Source organism: Apis laboriosa, unplaced genomic scaffold (genome assembly GCF_014066325.1).
Source record: "Apis laboriosa isolate Shangri-la unplaced genomic scaffold, ASM1406632v1 scaffold14686_cov152, whole genome shotgun sequence".
NCBI lineage: Eukaryota > Metazoa > Arthropoda > Insecta > Hymenoptera > Apidae > Apis > Apis laboriosa.
The window spans coordinates 619,936-647,201 of record NW_025221692.1 but is presented as its reverse complement, the minus strand read 5'-3'; the positions used below and the strand labels follow the sequence as shown (position 1 = coordinate 647,201).

Genomic DNA, 27,266 nt, shown 5'->3' with positions numbered 1-27,266 from the left:
CAAAGTATACAAATATAAGATATCGCAGAATGTATGAAAAATATCTGAACAATGTTTTTGTTTAATATTATATAAATATATTTACATTATTTGTATATTAATATATAGTTTGAATTATCTAAGTCGTTTTTGAATATCTGTTTTTTATTTAAAATTATTTTTTATTTATTTATGAAAAATCATATAAAATTCTATAATATATAACTGTAATAATATTCTATAATACTTTTCTATATTATTTTCTATATTTTTTAAAATCTGTCTTTTATGCATCATATTTAAGATCAATAAAAAGATAAATTATTTAAAATAAATTAGAATTATTTGGAAAAGAAAAATATATCTACTTTGCTATTAGTTATTTTGATTGGAAGTGTTATAAATTTACTACAATTACATTTTAATTCATTTACGAAATTAAATGTACCTATTCGATTATTACAATTTGGACAACGTAATCTACCCTTTGTCCAAGATTCCTGTAAAAGATGTATATCATTTTATTATAGGTTATAGGTAAAAATTTTATTATAAAATTTGTATATATATTTTCATTGATATAACTTTTATTTTTTAGTACAATAATTTTTTTTTAATAATATAATTTAGAAGAAATTTTACTTGATTTATAGTATGTTCAATCCATTTAGGTAATTTTTCCACTGATATATATGAACAAGATTCAAAATTATTTGTTTCACATCCAACATTAGTAAGATTTTTTTTTATTTCATTATGAGAAGTAAATAAAGAAATACATTCTTTATTAAAAAGATTTTTTCTACAATGTTTGCACTTCACTTCCATCACCTACAAAAAATTATTTTAAATAATATATTATATATTAAATATATTTAATTTTTTCATCATTATTTAATATATTTAATAAACATACTCGATTTATTTTGATAAAGAAATAAAAATTAAAGTTTGGAGGTTATAAAAATACGTAAAAGAAAAATTATAATAAAATTTAAAAAAAAATTAAAAATTACAATAGAAAATATATTAAAAAATAAATTAATATGTATTTAAAATTAATATAAAAATAATATTTATAAAATTATAAAATACAAGATTTAATTTACGTTTTTTTACTTTATACAACTACAATTCACGTTTCTTTAATTTAACCTTATAACTATATATTTTTAAAAATAAATTATTTAATATTTTTTTTTATAAAATAAATAATATTATATCTTATTTATAGAAAATATTTAAATATTTTTATATTAATATATTTTAATTTAAATTTTTATATTTTTATATTGATATGTTTTAAAAATATATCATTCTATATAAAATATTTCACATATGTTTTACGTTTAATATATTTTGTGTTAATTACATCAATCATAAACATTAAACGAATAAATTAATAAAAAAATAAAAAAAATATATATAAAAAATATGTATATATGTACATGTACAAAAATTATAATAATTTTATATATATACCTTTAATAACGCAAAATTTAATCTTCACCTGCTGGAATAGCATCTTCTAATCTTTTAATAAATTTAACACGCAATTCAGTTATATTATCATTTTTTAGTTGGTCTTGTACAAACCAACAAGCAATTTCCATTTGTACCATTTCACAAGCACCTCTTAATACTCCAATTAATACATTACAATATTTTAAATTTAAACAATGATCTGGTAATTCAACAAATTCTGTTAATGGATTTGCTTCAAAACATAAAGAAAATTCATCACCAGCAGCACTCCAATTTGTAATTGTTGGTGTTATTCCCAAAAATATTTTAAAACCAGTTTGTATTTTTTCGGCTGTATCTCGAAAATCATAACATCGTCCAGATCCAGTTCGAGCTAAGAAATCTTCTATTAAACGAATACCCATATTGTAACCCATTCTTTCTAATTGTTTATTTACATCTTCTATATTTTCATAATCCTTTAATAATTGAGCTACTAGTGCTCCATATGTCAATGTAAATAATTCTGAATTCTGAAATATATAATTTTATATAAATTTATTTCATATTTAAATAAATATTCACTTTAGTTTGAAATTTTATATATTATGTCTAACCTCATTCTTAAAATATATAATATATAATCTCTGATATATAAACAGAATAAAATTTAAAAATATATGATTTAAATATCTTATAAAAATTAATATAATATATAAAATACTTACAACTTTTTTCGAGTCAAGTTTCGTACTTGTTCGTGACATATTTATATATACGATCGTTCAATCGCTTATGGTTGATAATGTCGCCAATTTATTATTAAATTATTTATTATTAATTTATTATTAAATTATTTTGACTTATTTGATTATTTACGAATAATTATAAAAATAATTTTTATATTATTAATTTTTTAAATATTCAAAAAAATATTAATATAATATATTATAATATAATAAAATTGTAAATGCTATTCATATCTGAACATACATATATTTTTTTGTAAGTACATCAAATAGATATAATAAATAAGAGATTAATATTAAAAATGTTTGTTTAAATATTATTTATTATAAAATATATAATATCTTGTTATATAATATACAATCATAAATATTTCATCTTATCTTAATTATTAAAATTTAAATTTTCTTAACATTCTATTCATAATACAGAGAAAATATAAATATTACATGTTTATATGTTTTAAAATTGAAAACTTAACATAGGACGGAGTCCTCAAACTGATCTTTGGGCTATTATATAAAGTATTAATGTTTAATTGATATTGTTATTTAGAAATCTCCCATGGCTGCTATAATATTATATAATGCTGTTCTTGCATCATTTTTTTCAAATACACTTAAAACTTCCATTGCTTTTTGTGAATGTCTTTTTTGTAATTGTTTTGTCAATTCAATTCCAGGACCATTCATAACAATTTTATGAATCTACATATTACATTTTCAAAATTATTAATTTCATAAATAAAAAAATTACTATAAATATTTATATTTAATATGCTTACCTTAGCATAATCTACATTATTTACACATTCCAAACCTTTATCAATTTCCATCAAAATTGATGGATCATGTTCAATATGAAACATAATTGGTGCAGAACACAGACTAAATGTTATATTTTGATCTTTTGTACTAAATGAGCCTAAATCTAAACAAGCTTGCCAAGCCAATGCTAAATGTTTTCCAAAATTGTAACCTTGTTCTTGTATTTCATTGCTATGTCCTGCTAATTTTAATGTACCTTTACAAGATTTTCCTAGTAAAGCACCAGCACTTAAAACATTTCTAAGAGTCCATTCTTTTACTGCATAATCTTTACGATTTTCAGGTGGTATAGAAGGTAAAGGATTATTTTGATTATCTCTGCGGCCTACAAATTCTGCTTCTGCTAAATCTCTTACAGCACTTGACATTAATTCTACAATCTAAATATAATGTATAATATATACAAATTAAATATAAATATATATATATATATATATATATATATATAATACAATATAATAATACATATAATAATATATAATAAAAATAAATTTGTATAGATCAAAATATAATTTAAAATTTTTATACTTACATCTTGATTGCGAAGATTTGCTAATTCAGCACAAGAGTTTGCTAATAAATAATCTCCACTTAACAATGCGATTTTATTACCAAAATTCATGTCATTTAACTCAGATGTTTCTAAATAAACATCAGATCCTATATTTACTAATCCTTTATGAACAAGATGACTAGTACGTATCATTTCAGTTACTTCTGCTAAAGCTCGTTGACTAAATCATAATTTATTTAAAATTATTTTTACTTTAAATTTATAATTTGATATTTTATAATTTTATATAATACCTATGAAGAACACCTGCTGCTTTATCTTCTTCTATATCATCTACACCTAAATGACCAGCAGCTTTTGAAATTAATAATACAATAAGACCCCATGCTTGCATGTTATTACGTCCATTATAAATGATGCTTCTATAATAAATTAGGATAAATGTTAATATATAAAAATTAATTTTATTATTTATAAAAAATATATTTAAAAAATACTTACTTAGCTGTTTTTAACAAAGGATGATTAGATCCTACTAACTTCCTTAAATGTAAAGCTACATTTGCTATTTCATCACTTAAAAGCCATCGTAAACTTAAAAATGATGTTGGGTATCCAACAATTTTTTCTGCTTCTGAAACAGCTTTATTCCAATCTGGTTTTTGATTTCCTGTAAGTTTTGCTTCAACTTTATTCAATTTATGTAAATGGAATTTATTTTGTACAGAAATATGCATATTTTTTTGTTTTTCATAATATACATTATGATCATTGCATAAAATGGCTCTAGTTATATTTCCATTTCTCAATAAGGTAAATACAATTTTATTCGTAAACATTTTTGTATTGCACACACCCAAAAAATTTGTTTCTTCTCAACATGAGTTTTGCATTCAACAGGTATAAAGTACATGGTTAACGTCACAAGCTTTCACTTTTGACCTTATTCTTGAAGGATATAATACATCTTCTAGTCCAAAAATTATTCATTTTTTATTATGGAAAATCACTAAAAACAATATACTTTAATGTATTTGTTTAGTATCTTCACATATACTATAATAAATTTTGTAATATTCATTAATTTAAATAATTTTTTAAAAGAAATTAAATTATAAAATTATAATACAATCATAATCTATATTATGTTCACTGAATCGAAGTTACTAGACATAAAGAATATCATATAAAATTTATCATGTTATTAAAATATTCAGCATTGTCTTCATAATTTTGATAAATGAAATAAAAAACTATTCTTTTGCATATTAATTTATTTGAAATTATTCGATATTAATACAAGTAACATAATAATAAAAATAAAAATTCATAAATATAAACTATTTTTATGAAAATAAATAATATGATAAAAATTGATGAAATAATTAAATATTTTATGTAATATATATTTTATAAATATATATTTTATATATAATAATTATATAATTTTAACATTTTATTTTAATTATAACATTTTTAATTATAACATTTTATACATTTATAAAAAAGGACATATATTATATGAAATTTAAGTTTATATAAAATTATATTTTAAAAATTCGTATATCAAATAGAAATATAATTATATATAAAATTTTATATATAGTTCCATATAAATATAATGTTTTTGTATAACTTTTTTAAGATAAACATTAAAGTTATTAAAGTTATTAAAATTATGTAATTTAGTATTCATATAAATGTAAAATATAATATAATTTAATGAAAAGTAAAAAGAATATTATAAATATATATTATCATAAACATACAATTTTTTTAATTAATATTTTTATATGTATACATAAACTTTAATAATATATATAAAAAAATAATTTTAATTATCTGAATTCAATGATTATTAGAATTTAATTTATAGTTATATATTTTTAGATTATATAGTTTGCAGTTATATAATTTCATTTTTAGAGATTTTTAAGAATTATACAACATCATGTTTTATTTTTTTATGTAATATTTCGTATGCAAAGTTTTGAATTAATAATTTATTTTTATAGATTTTATATCATTTATAAAAATATATTTAAAAAGTTCATAAAAAGTTCAAATTTTAATATTTTAAAGTTTAACCAAGAAATACTAACATTTTAATTTTCATTGATACCTTTCTATATATTATATACTATATGTACTTATACATGTTGAATATATAAATTTGAGATGGATCCATATATTAAATGAACATAGTACCATTACATATTTGTACTTAAGCTTAAGTATTTATATTTGATATAATAACTATATACGATTATAGTGTGGGTTATTAGATTTGTGATCTCACTATGATCTAATAACCTAATTTGTGTATTTTGTTTTTGTATTTTCATTTGTGAATAAATATTTCTAACACTATGTTAAGTATTATTCTATGTCGTCGTATGTTACGAATTGGATATAATGAAAAAAAATATTGGACCAAATCATTTATGATGTGTTCAATTAAATCTCGAAAACAAATCATTTATTACGAAGGAATATTTTCTCACACTTCTATACGTAATCCAATATATTCTACTTTTGGAATTAGGGTAATATAATATTTCTAATTTATATATTTTCTTCCCCCTTCTTTTTTTTTCTTTCGGTCTTTCGCTTTCTCTTTTCTTCCGTTTCTCTTTCTTTTCTTGCCAATTTTTTATTTAAAATATCATAAAAATTTATCAAAAATTTATAATAATGTTTGATATTGATTTTTCGTTAATTCTTTTTATTTTTCTTCATTATATTAAAAAGTTATGTTATATTGGAATGCTTAAATTATGGAAATAAGTTATAACAAAAAATTAAATTGTAAAATTTACATGCAGTAGATAAATAATAATAAATAGATAACATATAACAAGTTATATAAAAAGTAATAATTATATAGGTATTTACCTCAAAGCATTTTTTTATTGCTTCTGCAGATATAACATTTACATAATGGGTAGAACTTCAAGAAAACGTCATCAAAAGAAGAAGCTAAAAATTAAAAAAATAGCAGAAAACGAAGAAGACAGTCTGATGCATCTTAAATCTTGGTTATTAACAAATAACTGTTTATCTGTTTATAATTTAGTTCCATATAATTTTCATATTACTGGTAGAGGATTAAAAACATTAAAAGATATTAAAGTTAATGATATATTAATTAAAATACCTTATGAAATTTTAATAACAACATGCACTTTATCTCAAAGCAATGTCAATATTTTATTTTCAAAAACTGAATATTATAGTGCTCATTGTTTATTAGCAATATTTATTGTATATGAATTACATTTAGGAAATATTTCAAAATGGTATCATTATATTAATAGTCTTCCAAAGATTTTAACAAATCCAGATTTTTGTACACAAAAGGAGAAAAACTTATTACCATCATTTATTATAGATTATATGTATGAGTTCCATAAAGTACACAATGATTTTAAATTATTAATTAGATCTATAAATAACTTGAAAGTAAATAGGAAAGATCATTGTTCTCATTGTAACTTACATTTTAAAGAAATAATTACATTTGAAAAATATAAATGGGCATATTATATTGTTAATACAAGAGCTGTATATATAGATGCATTTGAGGTAGAACCAAATCAAAATATTAATATAAAATATCCAAATAATTTAGCTTTAGTTCCTTTCTTAGATTTATTTAATCATGATATACATATTGCTACACATGCATCTATAGTTAAAAATGAAAATAGAAATAAATTTTATCAAATTACTACATTGAATTCATTTAAGTCGGAGTCACAAATTTTTATTAACTATGGTGCACATAATAGTCTTAAATTATATATTCATTATGGTTTTTTTATATCAAATAATCCATTAGATGAAATTTTTTTTGATATTTCTGATATAAAAGTTTGCTTTAATATTCCAAAATTTAAATTAGATTTTATTATTTCTAATAATTTACAAAAAAATATGGCATTTACAAGAAATGGCTTAAATTATAATGCAGAATCTACATTATTCATAATAAATACAAATTTACCAAAAGATTATTGGAATATAAAAATATATGGAAATTCTTTTACATCAGAAGATATAATAAACATACATAATATAGCAAAACAAATTTTAAATTTGAAAAAAAAAGAAATGTCAAATTATTTAACAAATATGAAGAATTTTAAATATTGTTACAATTGTACAAATTGTTTTTTAATTGCAATAAATCTTATAGAAGAATATATTACAATATTAAATGAATCATATAATAATTTTTGTACATTTCATTAATTAATATAAAAAGAATGTATATGGTTTAGAAAATTTATAATATATAATATACAATAATTTAATAAAAATTAAATTAAATTTAATAAAATTAATAGTATTCACTACACTTTATTCAATTTTTTATTTTTCAAAATAACATTTAAAAAATTTAAATAAAATATTAGTTCAAATAACAAATTATTAATATTAATTATAAATATTATATAAAAATTAAAATTATTAAATATTATTTAAGAGAATTTTTAAAATGTTTTTTACTAAGATTTTAATACAAATTGTATAAATATTTATTCTATATACTATAATTTTTAATTATTTTTATAGTGTTGCAGTAGAAATGTAATTGATCATACACAGAAAAAAAAGAATATGCTTCAATCAAAATCAATTGTCACTTCAGTTAAAATTCCATTAATAATTTCTGGATTTACTGGAGGAAAATCAGGACAACAAAAAAGGGATTGTTTTCATCCTGGTGTATCTAGTTTAAGTCGTGAATGTATTCATTTCCAAGAAAAAGAACCAATTAAATCTAAAAATATGATTAGAGCAATGCTTAGATATATTTGGCCAGAAGTAAATTATTTTAATTTTTAATAATTTTTTAATATTTTTTTTGTAATTATAATAACTAAATATTATAATATAGACAAAAAAATTTATTTACAGGATGATCCAGAGATCCGAAAAAGAGTTAAAATTGCTGTTGGTCTACTCATTAGTGCAAAAGCTTTAAATGTTGGAGTCCCTTTCATTTTTAAATATGCAATAGATATTCTCAATGATCAGTATATGTCAACTACTGGTACTACTATTCTAAATATGGAAACTGCACCAGAAACAGTTGCAACTGTAATAACATCATTACTTATTGGATGTACATAAATTATATATTATTACTATAAAAAAAAATATTTTATTATGTTTTTAATTTTAATTATTTTGAACATATATATATACAAAATTTATATTATGTTATAGATGGAATAGCACGGGCTGGTGCAGCTGGATTTAGTGAATTGCGAAATGCGGTATTTGCAAAAGTTGCACAACATTCTATTCGCAAAATAGCTAAAAATGTATTTTTACATTTACATAATTTAGATATGGCTTTTCATTTGAGTAGACAAACTGGAGCATTATCTAAAGTAATATAAGTAAATCTATTTTAATATTTTTATTATTCAGATGATTTCTTTATTTTAAATTTTTTCTAGACAATAGATAGAGGAAGTCGTGGTATAAATTTTGTATTAAATGCTATGGTATTTAATATTATACCCACTGTATTTGAGTTATCATTAGTTAGTACAGTGTTATATTTAAAATGTGGAGGAGAATATGCAAGTATTGCTTTAGGTTGTGTTGGAATTTATTCTTTATTCACATTAGCAATTACTCAATGGCGAACAAAGTTTAGAATCCTTATGAATCAAGCAGAAAATGAAGCAAGTAATAAAGCAATAGATTCACTTATTAATTATGAAACAGTAAAGGTATATTTTGTAATTTATTTCTATTATAATATAATAATTATTATTTCAATTATAATAATTATAATTTTATCTTGGTATTCTTATTCTATAAATAATTTATTTTTATGTCTTTTATGTTAGTATTTTAATAACGAAAAATTTGAAGCTGAAAGATATGATAAATCATTAAAAAAATATGAAATAGCATCACTTAAGACGAGTACTAGTTTAGCAATGTTAAACTTTGGACAAAATGCTATATTTAGTGCTGCTTTAAGTTTAATAATGGTACTAGCATCTAATAACATTATTGAAGGTAATTTGTTTATATTTATTATATTTATATTATTATTTATGTTTAGATAACTAATATAGATAATATAAAATATTAGATAGATAATATATATAATTTAAAGTATTAAAAATTTTAAAAAATAAAAATTCATTAATATAATATGAATATAGGTACTATGACAGTAGGAGATTTAGTAATGGTCAATGGACTTTTATTCCAATTATCGGTTCCTTTAGGATTTTTAGGTTCTGTATATCGCGAAGTTAAACAGGCTTTTATCGACATGCAAACTATGTTTACTTTGATGACAATGGATACTGCTATTAAGGTATTTATATTTATATTTAAAAGATTTAATCATTTATTGATTTATAAATGACTAATACATTTTTTAATATAATGCCAGTCTAAAGAAAATGCAATGAAATTTAATATAAGTTCGAATAATTCGAATATTGAATTTAAAAATATTAGCTTTCAATATGTTAAAGATAAACCTATTTTTAAAGATATTAGTTTTACTATTACTAGTGGTAAAAAGATTGCTATTGTTGGAGGATCTGGTTGTGGGTAAGTTCTGAATATATATATATATATATATATATATATATATATATATATATAATATATGTAATTTATATAAAATTAAAATATACTAATTAATATATTTTTTAGTAAAACAACATTAGTGAGACTTTTATACCGATTTTTTGAACCACAATCCGGAGGAATTTATATAAATGGACATAATATTCAAGATATTGATTTAGATATTTTAAGAAAATCAATAGCAATTGTTCCTCAGGTAATCAAATTAAAAAAATATTTAATAATATGTATAATATTAAAATTAATAAATATTTTTAGGATACTGTTCTGTTCCATGAAAGTATTTTTTATAATCTTCATTATGGTAATTTATCTAAATGTAAGGAAGATGTTTTTGAAGCTGCTAAAATGGCAAATTTGCATGATTCTATTCTTAAATGGCCAAAAGGATATAATACACCTGTTGGAGAACGTGGTTTGAAATTAAGTGGCGGTGAAAAACAACGAGTAGCAATAGCTAGAGCAATTTTAAAAAATAGTCCAATTTTAATTTTTGATGAAGCTACATCATCTTTAGATTCTATTACAGAATATGTAAGTTCATGTTATATGTTAAATGTTTTTATATATATTTAACCATAATATAACACTTACAGAATATTCTTGAAGCATTACGCAGAGCAACTGTTGGCCGAACTTCTATTGTTATAGCCCATCGATTATCTACTGTCATGGATTCAGACGAAATTTTAGTATTAGATAATGGTAGTTTAATTGAAAGAGGAACACATGATTGTTTATTAGCTATGCCGAATTCTTTATATAGCAAATTGTGGGAAACACAACATATAGGAATACTCAAATCTACTGAAAAAAAAGATAATAACTGTAGAACTCCAGGAGTTTGAAATTGAAATTGTATAATGCACAGGTAATAATGTACAACTTTGAATTTGAAATGATAGATTTATATTTTAAATATATTTTATATGTTATAATTTAACAAAATTATTTGAAAAATATTAAAACAAAAAAATTGATTTGATAAAATAATTTTAATTAAATACCTATCAATTTTAATAGAGAATTAAAATCATTTAAAATTAATTATTGTTTATTGTATTATTGTATTAAAAAGATAAATAATAACATAGTAATAATAGTAAATTAAGTAAATCATAAAAGATAAATTTGTTTAAAATTTATAAAAATTTGTAATATAGGAATATATGTGCATTATATATAATAGTAAATGTTTGCCAAAATATTAAATGTCTGTGATTAAATCTCTAAAATATAACTATAATCAAAATTAATGTTTAAAAATAATAATCCAAAAAAACTAAAATAAAAAAATAAGTAAAAGTTATATTCTTTTTTATTATATACATTTGTGAATTTATCACATAAGATTCATACTACCTAATATTTGTAAATAAATTAGTAGATATATTCCTTCTTTTACATATATGCATCCATCTTCATCTGTTATTTATAAAAATATGTTTTCATTTGAACAAATTTCTTTAAATATATATAGGTAATTTCAAACATTGATTAGAGAAATGTTGTGCTGTAGTTACCTTGGAAACCAATTAAAAACAACTATGGATGCTGATTAGTTTTCAATAAGTTTGGACAATGATATAATAATTTGATTTTACAAAGACTATGCAAGTTGTGATGTAGAATTTGCAAATAAAAAATGCAAACTGAAGTTCCTACGTTACCTATAGTACACTTCAATGTTCATAAGAATCTCAATAGGTAATCATAACAATATTAAATATTTTATAAATATTTTAATATTATATTTTAAAAAATTTTACATTTTTTAAATTTTTATTTTGAATATATTATAATACTATATATATAGTTAAAATTAATTGAATATTTAAAAAAGTTAAATTTATAAATCTTGTTTTCAAAAATTATGTTATAAATTTATATAGTTATAAATAATTAATCCATTTTATTTTTTTCATACATATTAAATTATTAAATTTATTTATTTATATTTTTATTGTATTTCTGAAATGTATCTTGAAATTTTTTCAATATGAACAAAAAGTATTTATTACTATGAATTTTTTAAAATCATACATATATAATTTACAGAAAGCAAAATTCTAATTTAGGAAGATCATCAGTGGAAACAAAAATTAATTCACCTCTAAAAAATATAGCATATCTTTCATCTAAAAAAAAGAACTTACATCCTTTATTTGGTTTGTATTAAATATTTAGTAGCGATTAATATGATTTTTATTTTAACATTTTATTGTTAAAATATTTTTTTTTTTTATATTAGATATTTTAATATTTAATTTTATTAAGATTATTTTTAATATTTAATTTTATGTATTTTTTCTCTTAGTCTAACAAATATAATTATTAATTTTATTAATAAAATTACTATAAATTTAATTAAATATATTTATATTATTGTTTATTTTTAAATAAATATTAATCTTGATTATTTAGAATAGTCATTAATATTAATGTTTAATATATAGGACGACCATATCAAAATAATGTTCAACATTGTCCTTCTTCAGAATCAAAACTTAACAAAGATAGTATTGAACAGAGAGTTCTATCTGCAAAAATGTTACGTATTAAAGAATTGCAAAATCAGTTAGCTGATGCACATTATCGATTAAATGTAATAATTTTAAATATTTTGTTATATAAATTTATAATTCTAAAATTTATATATACATCATATATATATATATATATATATATATATATATATATATATGTTAATTACAGGCATACTGAATACAATTATATATTTTCACAGGAATTAGCAAATGAAAATAAATTATTAAAAGCATTACAGAAAAGACAGGATTCTGCATTAAAACGTTATGAAGGAACAAATGCTGAACTTCCGCGAATAATTAATTCACATCATGAAGAATTGAGAGTACTTCAAATTAAATATAAAAAGTTAAAAACTTTGCAGAAGGAAACATGTGATTTATTAAAAGAAAAGGAAAATGAACTTCAGCAATTACAGGTGAATATTAATATGTACAATATTTTCAAACAAAGAATAAAAAAATCAACAGTTGTACACTATTTCTTAGTCACAAAATAAACATTTATTACAACTCAGTAAAGATCGTAATTTGGGAGAGAGAGAAAAGTTACAATTAGAAGTTTCTGATTTAAATCACAGAATACAAAAACAACAAGATACTATACAGGTAATTTAATATTTATATATAATTTTTTATTTAATATTTATAATTTAATTATTTCATTAGACACTGCATAAAAAATTGACTCTTGAAACTAAAAGTTTAAAACAGCAATTACATTTAGAAATTTCTAAACGAAAAGAAACACAAAAACATTTAGATGAAATAACAGAAAAATTAAAAACTTTAGAAAATTTACTAGACAATAAAGAACGAAGATTATATTATAATCAACAATTATTGTTTCCTGATAAAAATCGACGTTTTGGTACGCGATCTCTCACGAATCTAAGAGACATTAGGTATGTAAAAATACAATTATAAATCAATCATTTATTTACATTTAATAATTTTTGTTTAGCTCATCAAATCCATTAAAGATATCAGAAAAAAGCAAAAAATGGCAAGCAGATATTCAAAAAAACAGTTTGGTAAAGATTACTTTCATTAAATAATGTTTTAATATCTATATCTTCCAAAAATAATTTTTTCATTTAACTTATTATGATAACTTTTAGCCCATATTATATACATCTGAATCAAATGATAAAAATATCAAAACAGATGAAAGAATAAATTCAAATCAAGTTTTAGATTATGTAAAATCTGAAACAATGACAAATTTGGAACAAGTACGAAGATATCGTCTTCAGAAATCACCATGTAGAAATGTATTGAATAATTCAGAAGAAAAATCTAAAGATTTAGAATTCGTAATAAATGAGAATTCAGAAATTATAATAGATTTAGAAAATTCAGAACAATTAAAAAAACATGAAAGAAAAGCTCAAAAATATCAAATAAATACAGATAAATTAAAAGAAATTTATAATAATCGAAATTGTCAGAATTTTAATAAATTATTAGAAAAAGATCTTATCTATTCTTCTGAAGATAGTGAAAGTGAAAATGAAAATGAAAATAATAAAGATAATTATATAAATGAAACTAATAATTCTAACCAGTTACATTCAAGGTTTGCACAACTTAATTTTTTTTTTAAGTTAATTATTTAATTGTTATATATAGTACATAGTACATACTTATTACTTATTATTTATAATTATAATATATTTTATATCTTATTATTTTTTAGATTGATTAATAATACAAGTGACACTTCAGATTTAAAGGAATTAAAATTTTCTGATTGTAAATATAAAGATAAATTAAAAATTTTAGTAAAAGAAAGAACAAATTCTTATGAAAGTGATTCAGAAATAGAATCTGAAATAAAAAAACAATCAATTGAACATTATTTGACAATGAATCAAAATGATACATTTAAATTAATTTCATCTATGTATAATAATGAAACTCACTGTGATTTAAATAAAGATATAGAAAAGTGTTCATCTCCAAAAAGTATTTTAAATGAATCACAAAATCTTTATCAACATTTAATTGATGAAATGCATGTACAAACTAAAACTATAGAGGATGAAACCATTTATGTTCAATGTAATGTAAAAAATGTCCAAACAGAATATAAACATTCCGAAAATTTAGAGAATTTTAAGTTTGAACAAGCTGTGTCAAAAATACAAGAATATAATAATGTAAACACAACAAAAGATGATTTTGAAAATGAATCATTATCATATCCTGAAGATGAATATAATAAATTGTTCAAAACTAATAGTTTAGAATCAATACATGATAAATCAGAAATATCGCACACAAATGAAATTATTTTTAATGATTCACAAAAAATGAAAATGAAAGATGCATTAAATTCTTCAAAGAATTTGAATAAAGCAATAATAAATAGAATAGATCCAACAGAAATAGAAATGAAAAGTAAAAATATATTTCTTCAAAACTATAAGAAACAAAAAAATAAATTAGATAAACAAGAAATGGAAAACGTTGATATAGTTTCATATAATGTAAAATCTTTTAATGATGTAATTCATGATGTGCTAACTGATGTTAGCATTAAAAATGATAATAATATTAAAACAAAAATAACTGATTACAACAAAGAAAAGTTATTAGCATCAATGAAAGCTATTGATAATAATGAAAATATTGAATTTCTAAACCAAGATTATGAAAAACATAATACAACAGCAAAAAGAAAACAAATAACAGAAGATGTATTCCATAATTTACATGATACATCTCATATGAAAAAAAAACAAGATATTATTAAAGATATATTTGACACTGATGTAATTAAAAATGAATCAACAGATAGTTTTAATAAATTACATTAAAATGTAAATGAATAAAAAAAAATACTTAAGTATTTATAAAGTCATAGAAAAAACATAAATTATTTAAATAATCATAACATATGCTATATTTTTTTTATAGTATAAAGATTATAATATATATGTGCATATCTCTATTTTATGAGAGATTAGAAACTTCTTATATATATATATATTTAATGTAATAAAATATTTAAGAATATACTATTAAAAGCTTTGTACATTTTTTACCTTAATTATAATCTAACTTTTAATAAATATATGTTGTACATTAATTTTTCAAGTTATTCATTTTATTTTTTACATTTAATACAACTTATTATATAATAATTAATATAAATTATTATTTATTTCATGTATTTATTAATAATAAAAAATTAATAATATTAAAAACAACTTTAAGAAATATTTTTATATACATATAATTGAAATAATATTTATATCTATAAACTTGAAAAATAATCATATCAGAATATAATTATTTTAAATTAATTACAATCATTACAAATTTCAAAAATCATAATAATTAAAAATTTATTATAATAATGATCATGTACAGATTAAAAAATCTAAATCTGATATAACATAATTTATTAAAAAATATATTTGAATAGTAATTTTATAATCAAAAAACATAAAATAGTTTAATAACGTATTAAGTAATTTATAAAGTATAATTTTTAAAAGATAAAACTTATTTAATATTTATATTAAAATGCTTCCAAGTTACATTATACATATATTCAATAATACTATATATTATATGTATTTAATTATAAATAATTAATAAAATAGAAATTTTGCATTTGTATATTATTATTATTTATTACATACAAAATATAAAAATTATTTTAAAAAATATATTAAAAATTGCATATAAATAAATAAAAGCTTTTATTTAAATGTACATGCAAAATCTTCGTTTTACAGATTGGCAATACTGTTCTTAAGATTGACAAGAAAGGAAGCAAACAAGGAAGCAACAAAAGGAACCTGTTGTGCACAGAAGGCAGTGGAATGAAGGTACGCCGCGAATACGAATGCCATAATGAACACCAAAACAAATTATGAATATGCTTCTAATTCATATAACGAAGGTACTTATTTATTCATTTTAAATTGAAATTCTCATTTTTTGAATGTAGTAATATAAATAAAAATTATACATATTTTATTAAGAAATAATAAAGATGAATTGAAAAACCGTCTGCTGGGCGTCCTTATGGCGTCTGCTAGAATGACGCTTGAAAAACAAATTTAATTTTTATATATAAAAAAAAAAATTATTTTTTTAATAATATTTAAATATTTTTCATATTAAAGCTGTACATTTTTGTTTACTATTTTTGTGAAATATTAAAATTAAATAATGTTCTTACGAAGTACTGTCATATGTCATAATTTTAATAAAAATAATAACATATTTATTATTATTGAAGAAATTTTAATATTCAACATAGTAAATTAAACAGAAATATATCAATTAAATTTCTTAAAAAAAAATAAATAATTAATAAAAAATTGAATATTTATTATTATAATATATAAGTTGTTATTATTATAATATATAAGTTTTCATATTTATTTATGTTTTAAAATTTGTAAAATTATTTATTGTTAATAAATAATCTAAATTTAATAACTTATTTATTTTTTATCAAAATTTTTAATCTATAAACTAATTTTATATCCATATTATTTATATTATATAAATTTTAATTATGAAAAATATAATTCATAAATTAATTTTTTATGAAAACACAAATATAAAAATTGAATGAAATTTTTTAAAAATATCATATAAAATATAATTATTTTATTTTTAATGATGATATACAATAATGATCATTTTAGGTGTGGGAAATGATAGCCCAGCTGCATTATTAGATATGCTTGCAGAAGTTGCATCTCAAACATTACATTCAGAAAAAAAACGTAGTAAATCATTAGTATCATCTCAATGCAAGTCAAAACCAGATTACATAAAAAGAAAAAATCATGAATTATCTTTTAATGTGCCACAGCTTTTATCTATGCCTGCATCACAATTAGTTAAACAATTTTCTATTTTCACAAGTGATGAATTGAAAAGACAATATTCATATACATGTGCTCTTGTCGTTGGATGTGGACAAAAATATACTAGTTTTGCAAGTGAAGGTAGAGCAAGAATGTCTATTAAAGCACATTTAGCAGAACATTTAGAATATTTAAAAACTAATAAAGAAGCTTGTAAGTTAGCAATATAATATTTATGTATTTTTACAAGTTAAGAAATATTATAAATTAATAAAACTTATATACTTTATAGATAAAAACTTTACTGCAAGATCAGTAAGTTATAAAAATTACAAAACAAATCCCCAAAACAAGAAAAGCAGATTACAACAATCACGAAAACCACAAGAAACATTAAATAAGGAGAATAAAAATATTATTACAGAAAAATCAACTAATTATTTAAGAAATATTCTATTAAATGATTCTACTTTTAAAGAATTAGATAAAAATAAAAATGTTGAAAAAATGGAAAATTCTAAAAGAATAAATAATCCTGAACAAAAAGATACAGAAAAAATAGATTTTAAAGTTTTTGGAGATCATAGTTATTTTGAACGTTTAAAAGATGAAATTCCTAACAAGAAAGAAACATCACTTTTTAATAATTCTCTTGAAAATACAACAGATGAAAATGTAAGTATAAATAACAAATAAAATGTACAACAGATAAAATATATAGATAATACATAAAATTTATAAATTTTAATTATTGTTTTTTATTAGATTGTATTTATGATTGTTGGTACTGATAATGTTCATATGAAAGAATATCCATGTATTAATAAAAGATTTTCAGAAAAAATTAATCAAAAATCTGAAACTATCTATTTACCAGGTAAATATGTAAGATATTTTTACTTTGTATAATTATATATATATATATATATATATATATATATATATATACACACATACATACATGTAATAAACATGATTTATTTTTAGAAATATCATGGTCATCTGAAAATGATAACAAAGGCACAGAGATTATAACTAGTAAACCTAAAGGAAAAGCAAAATTTATAGGTACTAGTAAAGAAGAAAGAGAAATGGCATTAGCTTTTATGGATCGTATCAAAAAAAAAGGAAATCCAACTGGAAATAATCTCGAATGTCGGATTTGTAATCCTCCTCGAAGTTTTACAGCACCTACAACTTTAGTATCTCATTATCGTAGTCATGCTGGAATAAAGCCATATGAATGTCGTATCTGTAGAGCAGTTTTTACAAGAAGACATAGCTTAAAATATCACATGTTAATTCATCAAAATCAAACGCGATTTACATGCGCAGATTGTGGAAAGAAATTTAGACACCCATCGCATTTTAGAGAACACCGACGTAGACATACTGGAGAAGCACCATTTGGATGTGATGATTGTGGACAACGGTGAGTTATCTGATTTTTTATTATATATAATAATGTGTTATTACATATTTTTTAAAAAAATATTTTCATATTAATTAGATTTAAAACAAGAAATACTTACAAACGTCATTTGAAAACTAGACATGGAAAAGTTTTAACAACAACCGGAGAATTGTTATATCTTTCAGAAGAAGATTTTCAAAAAGTTCGGACTAATAGAAAAAAAAAAAATACAAATAAAGATCAAATAATAAATGAGGATATAATTGCAACAAAAATCATGCATTGTCAAAATAATAATAATCAACTGCAAGATATTGCAAATGAAGAATATAGTATAAATAATGATACTACTATTAGCAATAAGAATTGGAAATCGAGTGATACAATACAAATTATTAAAAATTGTTTTGAAACTTATGAGGTTTGTTCAGAACCTCATTTAAATAAGACTGAATCTATAGAGACTGAATTATCTATAAAAGATAGAGTTTTTAATAAAGATGAAAATGATTTACCAGATGAATATACAAATAAAGTACAAGATAAATTATCACAAATGCAAAGTACTTCTTATATTAAATTAGAGATAATTAAAGATGGAAGCAATCAAATTATATATCATGATAATGTTGAATCAGATCAACCTGAAATAATTTATCACAATATAGATGAAACACCATCATATATTAAATTAGAATATAGCAATTTAGTTAATGATATACAAAATGAGAACAGTTTAGAATTTCAAAAAAAATTTAAATTTTCAGAACATCAAATTAAAAATCCCATACATATAATTAATGAAAATTATTTTAATAATGAATCTAACTTTGCAAGTGAACAACAAATGAAATTAATACAAGTAAATACACATATTAAAACAAAAAACAAAGATAGCAATAAACACATAGTTCTTACTCAAGAAGATATAAAATATGAGAAAGAAAATGATGATAATATGACTCTTAAATCTTTTCCTGAAATGGAAAACCATGAGAGTATTGTATCGGAAAACTTCATAAATTTAAATAATTTGCAAGAAATTAATCAAGTTACTGATAATACGATATCAATATTTACAGATACTTTAATAAAACAAAATGGAGATTGTTTATTACAAGAAAATAAAAAATTAAATAACTATCAAGCAATTATATCAAATTTAATAAAGAATCGAATGATTACATCTTCAAATTATTCTTTTGAAAAAGATAAAAAGTTTTTTAACCAAGCTGAACATTTATATATTCATAATGAACCCTTAACTAGTATAATAGTTCAAAATAAATGCATAAATATATTTCCACAAATTCAATCAAAAATACAATTAAATAAAAGTAAAAAATTTACATTTTTAAATAAACATATGCAAGGTATTAATGTAAAGGAAAATGAAAATCAAAATACAATTTTATTATTAGCTAATAATGCATTACAAAATAATATTTTTAAAATTGATCAAAATAACACTGCCGATAATGAAATTAAAAAACAAATATTTGATGAAAGTAAGTAATGTTTAAATAACGAGTTTTTTCTAAATTAAATTGAAAATAAATAAAAAGATTTTTAACATTTTTATAGAAAAAATAATTATACTTTTATAATATACTTATAGTAATAGCATTAATAAAAATACATTTGTAGTATAAATATACTACTAAAATAATGCTTTGAGTTTTTGGTTATGTAAATATTGTTAGAAAAAAAAATGTAGAATTATTAATTTTATATAATGTATATGAAAATAATACTTAAAAAAAAAAATAAATTTAATAAAATATTTTTAAATATTTTGATCGTGTGAAATACACAGTATTAATATAGCTTTGATATATAATAACTATATAAAACTTTAAAAAGTAAATAAAAATGCATTTATTTTTAAATGAAAAAAATTTATTTTTAAAAATTATTTAAAATATTACCTAATATTTTCAAAAATTATGTTAAATCTTTATTTAGACATTCCAGATATTATAAAAAAAAACTAATCTTTATTAAATTTATGATAATTTTGTATGTATATATTAACAAATTAATTATATAAAATTATACTACTTAAATATATAAATATAAAATATACTTACTTAATAGCAATAATATTTTTTTCTGTGCCAAATATTGGAAAATGTAGTACAAATTCATAATTTGCTTAAAAAAAAAAATTTTTAATTTCAGTGATATAATTATTTTTTGAATTCTTATATATTTTGTACAGTTGAGTTGCAAAAACATTTATTATATTTTATATTTATTTTACAATTTATATAGAATATATTATCTGTTTTTATTTTGTACTTTCTTTTTTATATATACATACAGATTTTTTGTCAAAATTTATTGCAATTTATAGTAAATAAACAATTTTAATACTTTTTTTTTAATGTTTTGAAATATTTTTATTTCTTAAAATATAGAAGCTCAAAAATGTCTTCCATAAAAATTTATTATATTTTCAATGGTTTCTTACAAAAATATATAAAATAAATAATTAATAGATATTATTTTATAGAATTAATATTAATGATTCAAAAAATAATATAAAATATTAAATATGCAGATTTTAGGTAATAATTTATATTATAATATTCTATTTTAAAAATATAAATTCTAAAAATGTATTTATAAATTATATATGAAATATACATATTGAAAACTCAAAACATTATCTTTTGATAAAACAATAATGGATATAAATAAATAAATTATATCAATATTAATATTTTTAAACAATAATTTCAGATTTTGTACTACTTAAAACTTAATATTACAAATATAAAAAGATCTGTATAATATGTTTTTCTAATGATGAAGTACAACTAAAATCCTCTAACGAAAATATATTTTAATACATATATTTACTATTATAATTATAAAAATATTTTCAAAAAAAACATTAAAATATAAAACTTAAAATAAATATTTAAAAATAAAAATATAAATGTTTAAAATAGATGAACAAAATAAAAGCATTTATTGTATCTGCATAGAAATATGTATACAAATAAATTGATTAAATATTGTATAAAATATAAAAATGAAGAGTTAAGAAATTATTTTCACAAAAAATATATTGTGAGATATAATGTGCCTTGTATGTACTATAAAGTTAAATATTAATAGTATAAAATAAATATAAAATAATAAACGTAAAACAAATACTAATTATTAAAAAAATATTCATATGTTTATACTAATTTTTTATTATCATTTGTAATAAATATTAATATGAAAAAAAATAATTTTAGTTATATATTGTATTTTTATATTCATTTTGTACTTAAAATAATAAAATGTTTAAAAATTATTTGATAATGTAATTATGAACAATTTTTTAAAATATTTTGTATAATAGTGTGGAATTTCTAGTGTTTTATAGTTTTGAATATTTTCGTAATTCCCAATTTTTTATATCTATAGAGACTTGACAACAGCAATAAAGAAAGAACAGTAAAATGAATTTACTGTACCATGTATCTGTAAAGAAAAATTGTATAAAAATTTAAAATAAACGTTTCTAAATTTCATAAAAAATGTGTAATAAATTTGTTTACATTTAAATAATTTTTTAAATAATTATTAAGTACAAATACCATATAATATTCTATAGATGTAAATATTTCCAATTTCTTCTCCAACAAAAAAATAAAAATTGGATATTACTGACATGGCTAATAATGGGCTTGTTAAAATACAATTGAAACGTCTGAAATTTGCTTGTGATAGATATTTTTTTTGTACATTTGAATAATATTTTTTTTTTTCAGCCAATTTAATTAAACTTTCAATATTTAATCCTATAAAATTTAAGAATGCCCAAATAAAAATGTTTGTTTGCATTCCATGCCATATGAAAATAAATGTAAAACATAAAAAAGAAGCAATTAATTTGCTGAAATTTAATCTTAATAAAGGTACATAAATGTATCTGAAAAATATATTGTTTTTAAAATTTTTAATTAAGTATATTTTAATAATAATTAAAATTAAATTAATAATAATTAATATTAATCAAATATTTATATATTTTATCATACCTTATAAGAAATTTATATAAACCTTGATCAAAATATTTCCACATATCAGAATATAAATGAATTCTTGCTACACATTTAGGTTGTGGAGGGGCTCTTACATTATCTATTGCACATAAAGTATGATTAAGTCCATATACTACAACATATTTAATTAAAAAAAATTGTCCCATGCAATATCCTAATCCATATAAAGCCCATGGATTTAAACTTTTAACAATCTAATATTAATATAAAAAAAAAATAAATTTTTATTCATTTTAATAAAATTAATAATAATATTATAATAAATTTTGATATTACATAAAAAAGGAAAATTACCTCTGGGTGATACTGTATTGCATTAAAATAAAGAAAATGTAAGAAAAAGTTAGCAAAAAATATCCAGAAAATATATCTAATTAAATTAAAAATAAAATTTCCAAAATTTGCAAGTTTCAAAAATTGAGATGTTTCTATTACCTGCAAAAATATAAAAATATATTTTTTATTTGTTATTATAATAATAATTAAATAAATATATATTTTAAATAAAATATTATACATACAGAATTAATGAATTCATGATACAAAATTAATGGTCCTAAGGATAATGTAGGCAAATATAAACAATATGCTAATTTATATAGAAAATTTTGTACAAAGAAAAGCATATTATCATAATTATTTTCTAAATGTGATTTGATATTATCTATACAATAGCTGATACTTCTTAATTGAATCCAACACATTATAAGAGTTAAAATATAATGTTCTTCATCATTAAATTTAAATATATTTTGAAAGAAACCATTCGGAATTTTTAAAAAATGTATTATAAATAAAAATAATATATTTATTATCCATATAGTATATGTGCTACGTTTATATGTTAAAATATATAATATACTTGGTTGCATTAATGCACATAACATGCCTAATATTCCAATATAAAAATACAAAAATAACATGGATATAAAGATGTACCAACAACACAATAGCTGAAAAAATATATTGTTATTCATCAAATTAAATTATTAATTAAAAAGATGAATTATAAAATAAGAAAGAAAGATAAAAAAATATCAAACCACAAAATTTGATGTAATCTTAACAATCCGACTAATAAAATGATGAAGAAATAACCAAGGTATTAATCTTATTATTAATGGTATCCATATTCTCCATTCTTGATCAGAAATATCTTGTTTCCTTCCAATCCATTTCCATCCTGGTGCAAAATCACCATATGAATCATCATAATTAATAAAATCTAAAAATAATATATAATTTTATAATATAAACAATTTATTATATATAAAAAATTTATACATATATAAAATATATGTTTAAATTCTTACAAGTATTAATTAAAAATACATTATAAATAGAATATAATACTGCACTCGTCCACAATAAAAAGTACAAGAAACTTTCATATTTATATAATTTGATGTCATTGCCTGTTATGGATGTCATTTTCATTTAAAATTAAATTTACCGCTTTATCTTTATTACAATTATCTTTATTTCATAGATATATTCGAAAATACAGAATTCGAATACATTATATTACGCATTTTTTTTTAAATCTTATGTTCAAATATCGTAAGTTTTATACTTTTATGTAATAAAGATGAAATACTATGATCAAAACTAAATACTGATAAATACTAAAGATCAAATACTTTAAAATATGTAGGTTAGAACTCAAAAAAAATATAATATAAATATGACAAATTTATAATAAATTAATATTTTGAATTTATTCAAACATAATTTTACATTTAACATAATGTAAAAAAAATAAATAAGATTTGTAAATATTTATTTTTCATAAATTTATTTATATCAACAAATCATAGATTTTTTTTTTTTTTGATCAAGTTTTATTTTTAAAAGATAAGATAAATATGTTAAATACATCAAAGTTAGTAAATTATTTAAATACACAATTACATATAATTTAATTATAAAATATTCCATTTTTCATTATATGTTGATATAAAGTACAATAGGACAATGATCACTGCCATATACTTTATCTCTTATAACATTATCACAAACATTATCCTTAATTCGTTCTGATACTAAAAAATAATCCAATCTCCTGTATAAAAGAAAATTAAAAATAATAAAATAATTTTAAAATGTTAATAAAAATTTTTTTACATACTCACCATCCTATATTTTTACTACGTGCATTAGCAAAATATGACCAAAATGTGTATGCATCTGTTTTATCAGGATATAAAGCTCTAAATATATCCACAAATCCCGTTGCTAAGAAATCTGTCATACCATCTCGTTCTTCTTTAGTAAATCCAGCATTTTTTGTATTTGTTTTTGGATTTCTGAGATCTAAATAGATTAGAAAATTAATTTACATAATTTTATAAATTAATTAAATAAATTTTTACCTATTTCTTTGTGAGCAACATTCATATCACCACAAATAATAACAGGTTTTTTCTCATCTAGATTTCTTACATATGTTTTAAAAATTTCATTCCATTTTAATCTTTTTGGTAATGTTACTAATTTTTGACCAGCATTAGGAACATCTGCATAATTAAAAAATATAATATAAAACTATACATAGATTTATATTCATATAAAATCTAAAGAACTTACAAACATTAATTAAATAGAAATTTGGATATTCTGCAGTGATTAATCTACCTTCATTATCAAATTCAGAATTACTTAAACCATATTTTACATCAATTGGTTTTTCTTTTGTGAATAATGCAACACCACAATATCCAGATTTTTTACCTATTTTTAATAAAAATATAAATATAAAATATAATTGTAAATAAAAATTTATAATTAATTATAAATATTTCTATTTATAATTATTTTCTAATTATAAATATTTTTAATATACTCTCAAGAAAATAATAATGATATCCATTTAATCTAATTTCTTCAGGTAATTTATTGGAATCGCATTTAGTCTCTTGCAATGCAACTATGTCTGCATCTTCCTTTGCAATATATTTTATTCCATTTTTCTAAATGAACATAATAGTAATATAATATAAAATTTTTTTCACATAAAATACAATAATGATTTTTCATACTTTTATTACTGCTCTTATGCCAGAAACATTCCAACTAGATATTTTTAAATTATATTTATTTCCTGTTGCGTTTAATTTTAAACAATCGAAATTAATTTCATTCAAGTCTGTATCTGTTTTATTTATAATTGATTTTACATCTATTTTAGCACGCTTTGCTGAGGGTTCTTCAGTATGATCTGTATTGCGTTTAGATCTTTTATTTGGCGTTTCTTCTATTTTTGATATTTTATTTTTATTTTTATTTTTAATTTCCGTAGAGTCTGACTAATTGAAAATAAAATTAAAATATTTTTTATAAATTATCTTTAATTTGTAATAAAATGAATATATTCTATTATATATTAATCTAACCTTTAAAACTCGGCTTCGTTTTGGCGGCATGATTGCGTTTGTGTACACAAAATACTAAAAAATTATCAATACTATGGTAGTAATAATAATAATGTAAAAATAACTTCTTTTATTTTGTTTTATGTAATTTGTAAATATATATGAAAAATTGAAAAGAATGTTTACCGGCATGAGCTTCAAGAAATTTTGAAAACTGCGCGATATCATGAAATTTAATTCAATTGACAGTTTAATTCATGGATAAACTAAAAAAAGATATATAAATATATAAATATAAATGTACATAACATTTAGGAAGATAGATATTTTAGTTTTAAATCATGTATATTTTTATTCTTTTATTATAAATTTTATTATAAAATTAATATTATTTATATATTAAATTAAAATAAATAAATTTACTATATATACTATAAATATCAAAATAATATCAAAATAAATTTATATTAAATTTAATAATTTATAAATAAAATTGCAAAATATTTATTCAAAACAAATTTATAATAAATGTATATAATATAAAATTTATATACTTAATAATAAAATATAAAATAATAATTAGAAATAATAATTAGAAGAAATAATAATTAAATTTGCTTATAAAAAAATTTTATGAAATTTTTATTAAAATTAATACCATAATTAATTTTAAATATAATATAAATTTTTATTAATATGAATGATTCCAAAATTTAATAAATTCTTATTTGAAATAATTTCCATTTTATGATTTATATTAATGATTTAATATATATTATTTGATTTGAGAAAAAAATTTTATTTTAAAAAAATAAATCAATCAGATAATAAAATAACTCAAAAAATACATTCCTTTTATAGAAGCATGA

The 27,266-nt window shown here is 19.3% G+C and overlaps 7 protein-coding genes across 9 annotated transcripts; 3 read left to right on the top strand and 4 right to left on the bottom strand.

Moving 5' to 3' along the window:
* Positions 1 to 544: 544 nt before the first annotated feature.
* On the bottom strand, positions 545 to 2,320 carry LOC122710397 (trafficking protein particle complex subunit 3). Its single transcript, XM_043928226.1, has 3 exons — positions 2,172 to 2,320; positions 1,462 to 1,976; positions 545 to 810 (listed from the first exon to the last, which is right to left on the bottom strand). Exons 1-2 carry the CDS (start codon positions 2,208 to 2,210, stop codon positions 1,479 to 1,481), a joined length of 537 nt encoding a protein of 178 aa, XP_043784161.1. The 5' UTR covers positions 2,211 to 2,320; the 3' UTR covers positions 545 to 810; positions 1,462 to 1,478.
* A 228-nt stretch (positions 2,321 to 2,548) lies between these two features.
* On the bottom strand, positions 2,549 to 4,656 carry LOC122710382 (all trans-polyprenyl-diphosphate synthase PDSS2). The gene is made up of 5 exons (XM_043928206.1): positions 4,033 to 4,656; positions 3,825 to 3,953; positions 3,550 to 3,751; positions 2,975 to 3,397; positions 2,549 to 2,897 (listed from the first exon to the last, which is right to left on the bottom strand). The coding sequence occupies exons 1-5, from the start codon at positions 4,368 to 4,370 to the stop codon at positions 2,742 to 2,744; spliced, it is 1,248 nt and encodes a 415-aa protein (XP_043784141.1). The 5' UTR covers positions 4,371 to 4,656; the 3' UTR covers positions 2,549 to 2,741.
* Positions 4,657 to 5,696: 1,040 nt separating this feature from the next.
* On the top strand, positions 5,697 to 11,809 carry LOC122710386 (iron-sulfur clusters transporter ABCB7, mitochondrial). Of its 3 annotated transcripts, XM_043928211.1 has the most exons (13): positions 5,937 to 6,077; positions 6,456 to 6,569; positions 8,110 to 8,361; positions 8,455 to 8,662; positions 8,767 to 8,933; positions 9,003 to 9,281; positions 9,402 to 9,576; positions 9,726 to 9,883; positions 9,962 to 10,125; positions 10,231 to 10,360; positions 10,423 to 10,698; positions 10,761 to 11,035; positions 11,645 to 11,775. In XM_043928211.1, the coding sequence occupies exons 3-12, from the start codon at positions 8,155 to 8,157 to the stop codon at positions 11,010 to 11,012; spliced, it is 2,016 nt and encodes a 671-aa protein (XP_043784146.1). In that variant the 5' UTR covers positions 5,937 to 6,077; positions 6,456 to 6,569; positions 8,110 to 8,154; the 3' UTR covers positions 11,013 to 11,035; positions 11,645 to 11,775. The 3 variants fall into 3 exon arrangements, with proteins under 3 accessions (XP_043784145.1, XP_043784144.1, XP_043784146.1); XM_043928210.1 differs by lacking the exon at positions 6,456 to 6,569 and having other exon boundaries at positions 5,697 to 6,077; positions 11,684 to 11,809; XM_043928209.1 differs by lacking the exon at positions 6,456 to 6,569 and having other exon boundaries at positions 5,697 to 6,077.
* LOC122710385 (interaptin) lies at positions 11,655 to 15,556 on the top strand. The gene is made up of 9 exons (XM_043928208.1): positions 11,655 to 11,871; positions 12,223 to 12,332; positions 12,621 to 12,769; positions 12,911 to 13,129; positions 13,200 to 13,319; positions 13,380 to 13,615; positions 13,675 to 13,744; positions 13,832 to 14,289; positions 14,410 to 15,556. Exons 1-9 carry the CDS (start codon positions 11,810 to 11,812, stop codon positions 15,530 to 15,532), a joined length of 2,547 nt encoding a protein of 848 aa, XP_043784143.1. The 5' UTR covers positions 11,655 to 11,809; the 3' UTR covers positions 15,533 to 15,556.
* A 954-nt stretch (positions 15,557 to 16,510) lies between these two features.
* On the top strand, positions 16,511 to 20,478 carry LOC122710389. The gene is made up of 6 exons (XM_043928213.1): positions 16,511 to 16,626; positions 17,384 to 17,761; positions 17,841 to 18,223; positions 18,314 to 18,425; positions 18,536 to 18,980; positions 19,059 to 20,478. The coding sequence occupies exons 1-6, from the start codon at positions 16,578 to 16,580 to the stop codon at positions 20,476 to 20,478; spliced, it is 2,787 nt and encodes a 928-aa protein (XP_043784148.1). The 5' UTR covers positions 16,511 to 16,577.
* A 1,821-nt stretch (positions 20,479 to 22,299) lies between these two features.
* LOC122710380 (protein-cysteine N-palmitoyltransferase Rasp) lies at positions 22,300 to 24,480 on the bottom strand. The gene is made up of 7 exons (XM_043928204.1): positions 24,340 to 24,480; positions 24,070 to 24,251; positions 23,548 to 23,979; positions 23,321 to 23,461; positions 23,003 to 23,220; positions 22,559 to 22,893; positions 22,300 to 22,442 (listed from the first exon to the last, which is right to left on the bottom strand). The coding sequence occupies exons 1-7, from the start codon at positions 24,461 to 24,463 to the stop codon at positions 22,339 to 22,341; spliced, it is 1,536 nt and encodes a 511-aa protein (XP_043784139.1). The 5' UTR covers positions 24,464 to 24,480; the 3' UTR covers positions 22,300 to 22,338.
* A 406-nt stretch (positions 24,481 to 24,886) lies between these two features.
* On the bottom strand, positions 24,887 to 26,586 carry LOC122710381 (exodeoxyribonuclease). Its single transcript, XM_043928205.1, has 7 exons — positions 26,419 to 26,586; positions 26,065 to 26,331; positions 25,869 to 25,995; positions 25,613 to 25,756; positions 25,399 to 25,542; positions 25,159 to 25,339; positions 24,887 to 25,088 (listed from the first exon to the last, which is right to left on the bottom strand). The coding sequence occupies exons 1-7, from the start codon at positions 26,446 to 26,448 to the stop codon at positions 24,971 to 24,973; spliced, it is 1,011 nt and encodes a 336-aa protein (XP_043784140.1). The 5' UTR covers positions 26,449 to 26,586; the 3' UTR covers positions 24,887 to 24,970.
* Positions 26,587 to 27,266: the final 680 nt, after the last annotated feature.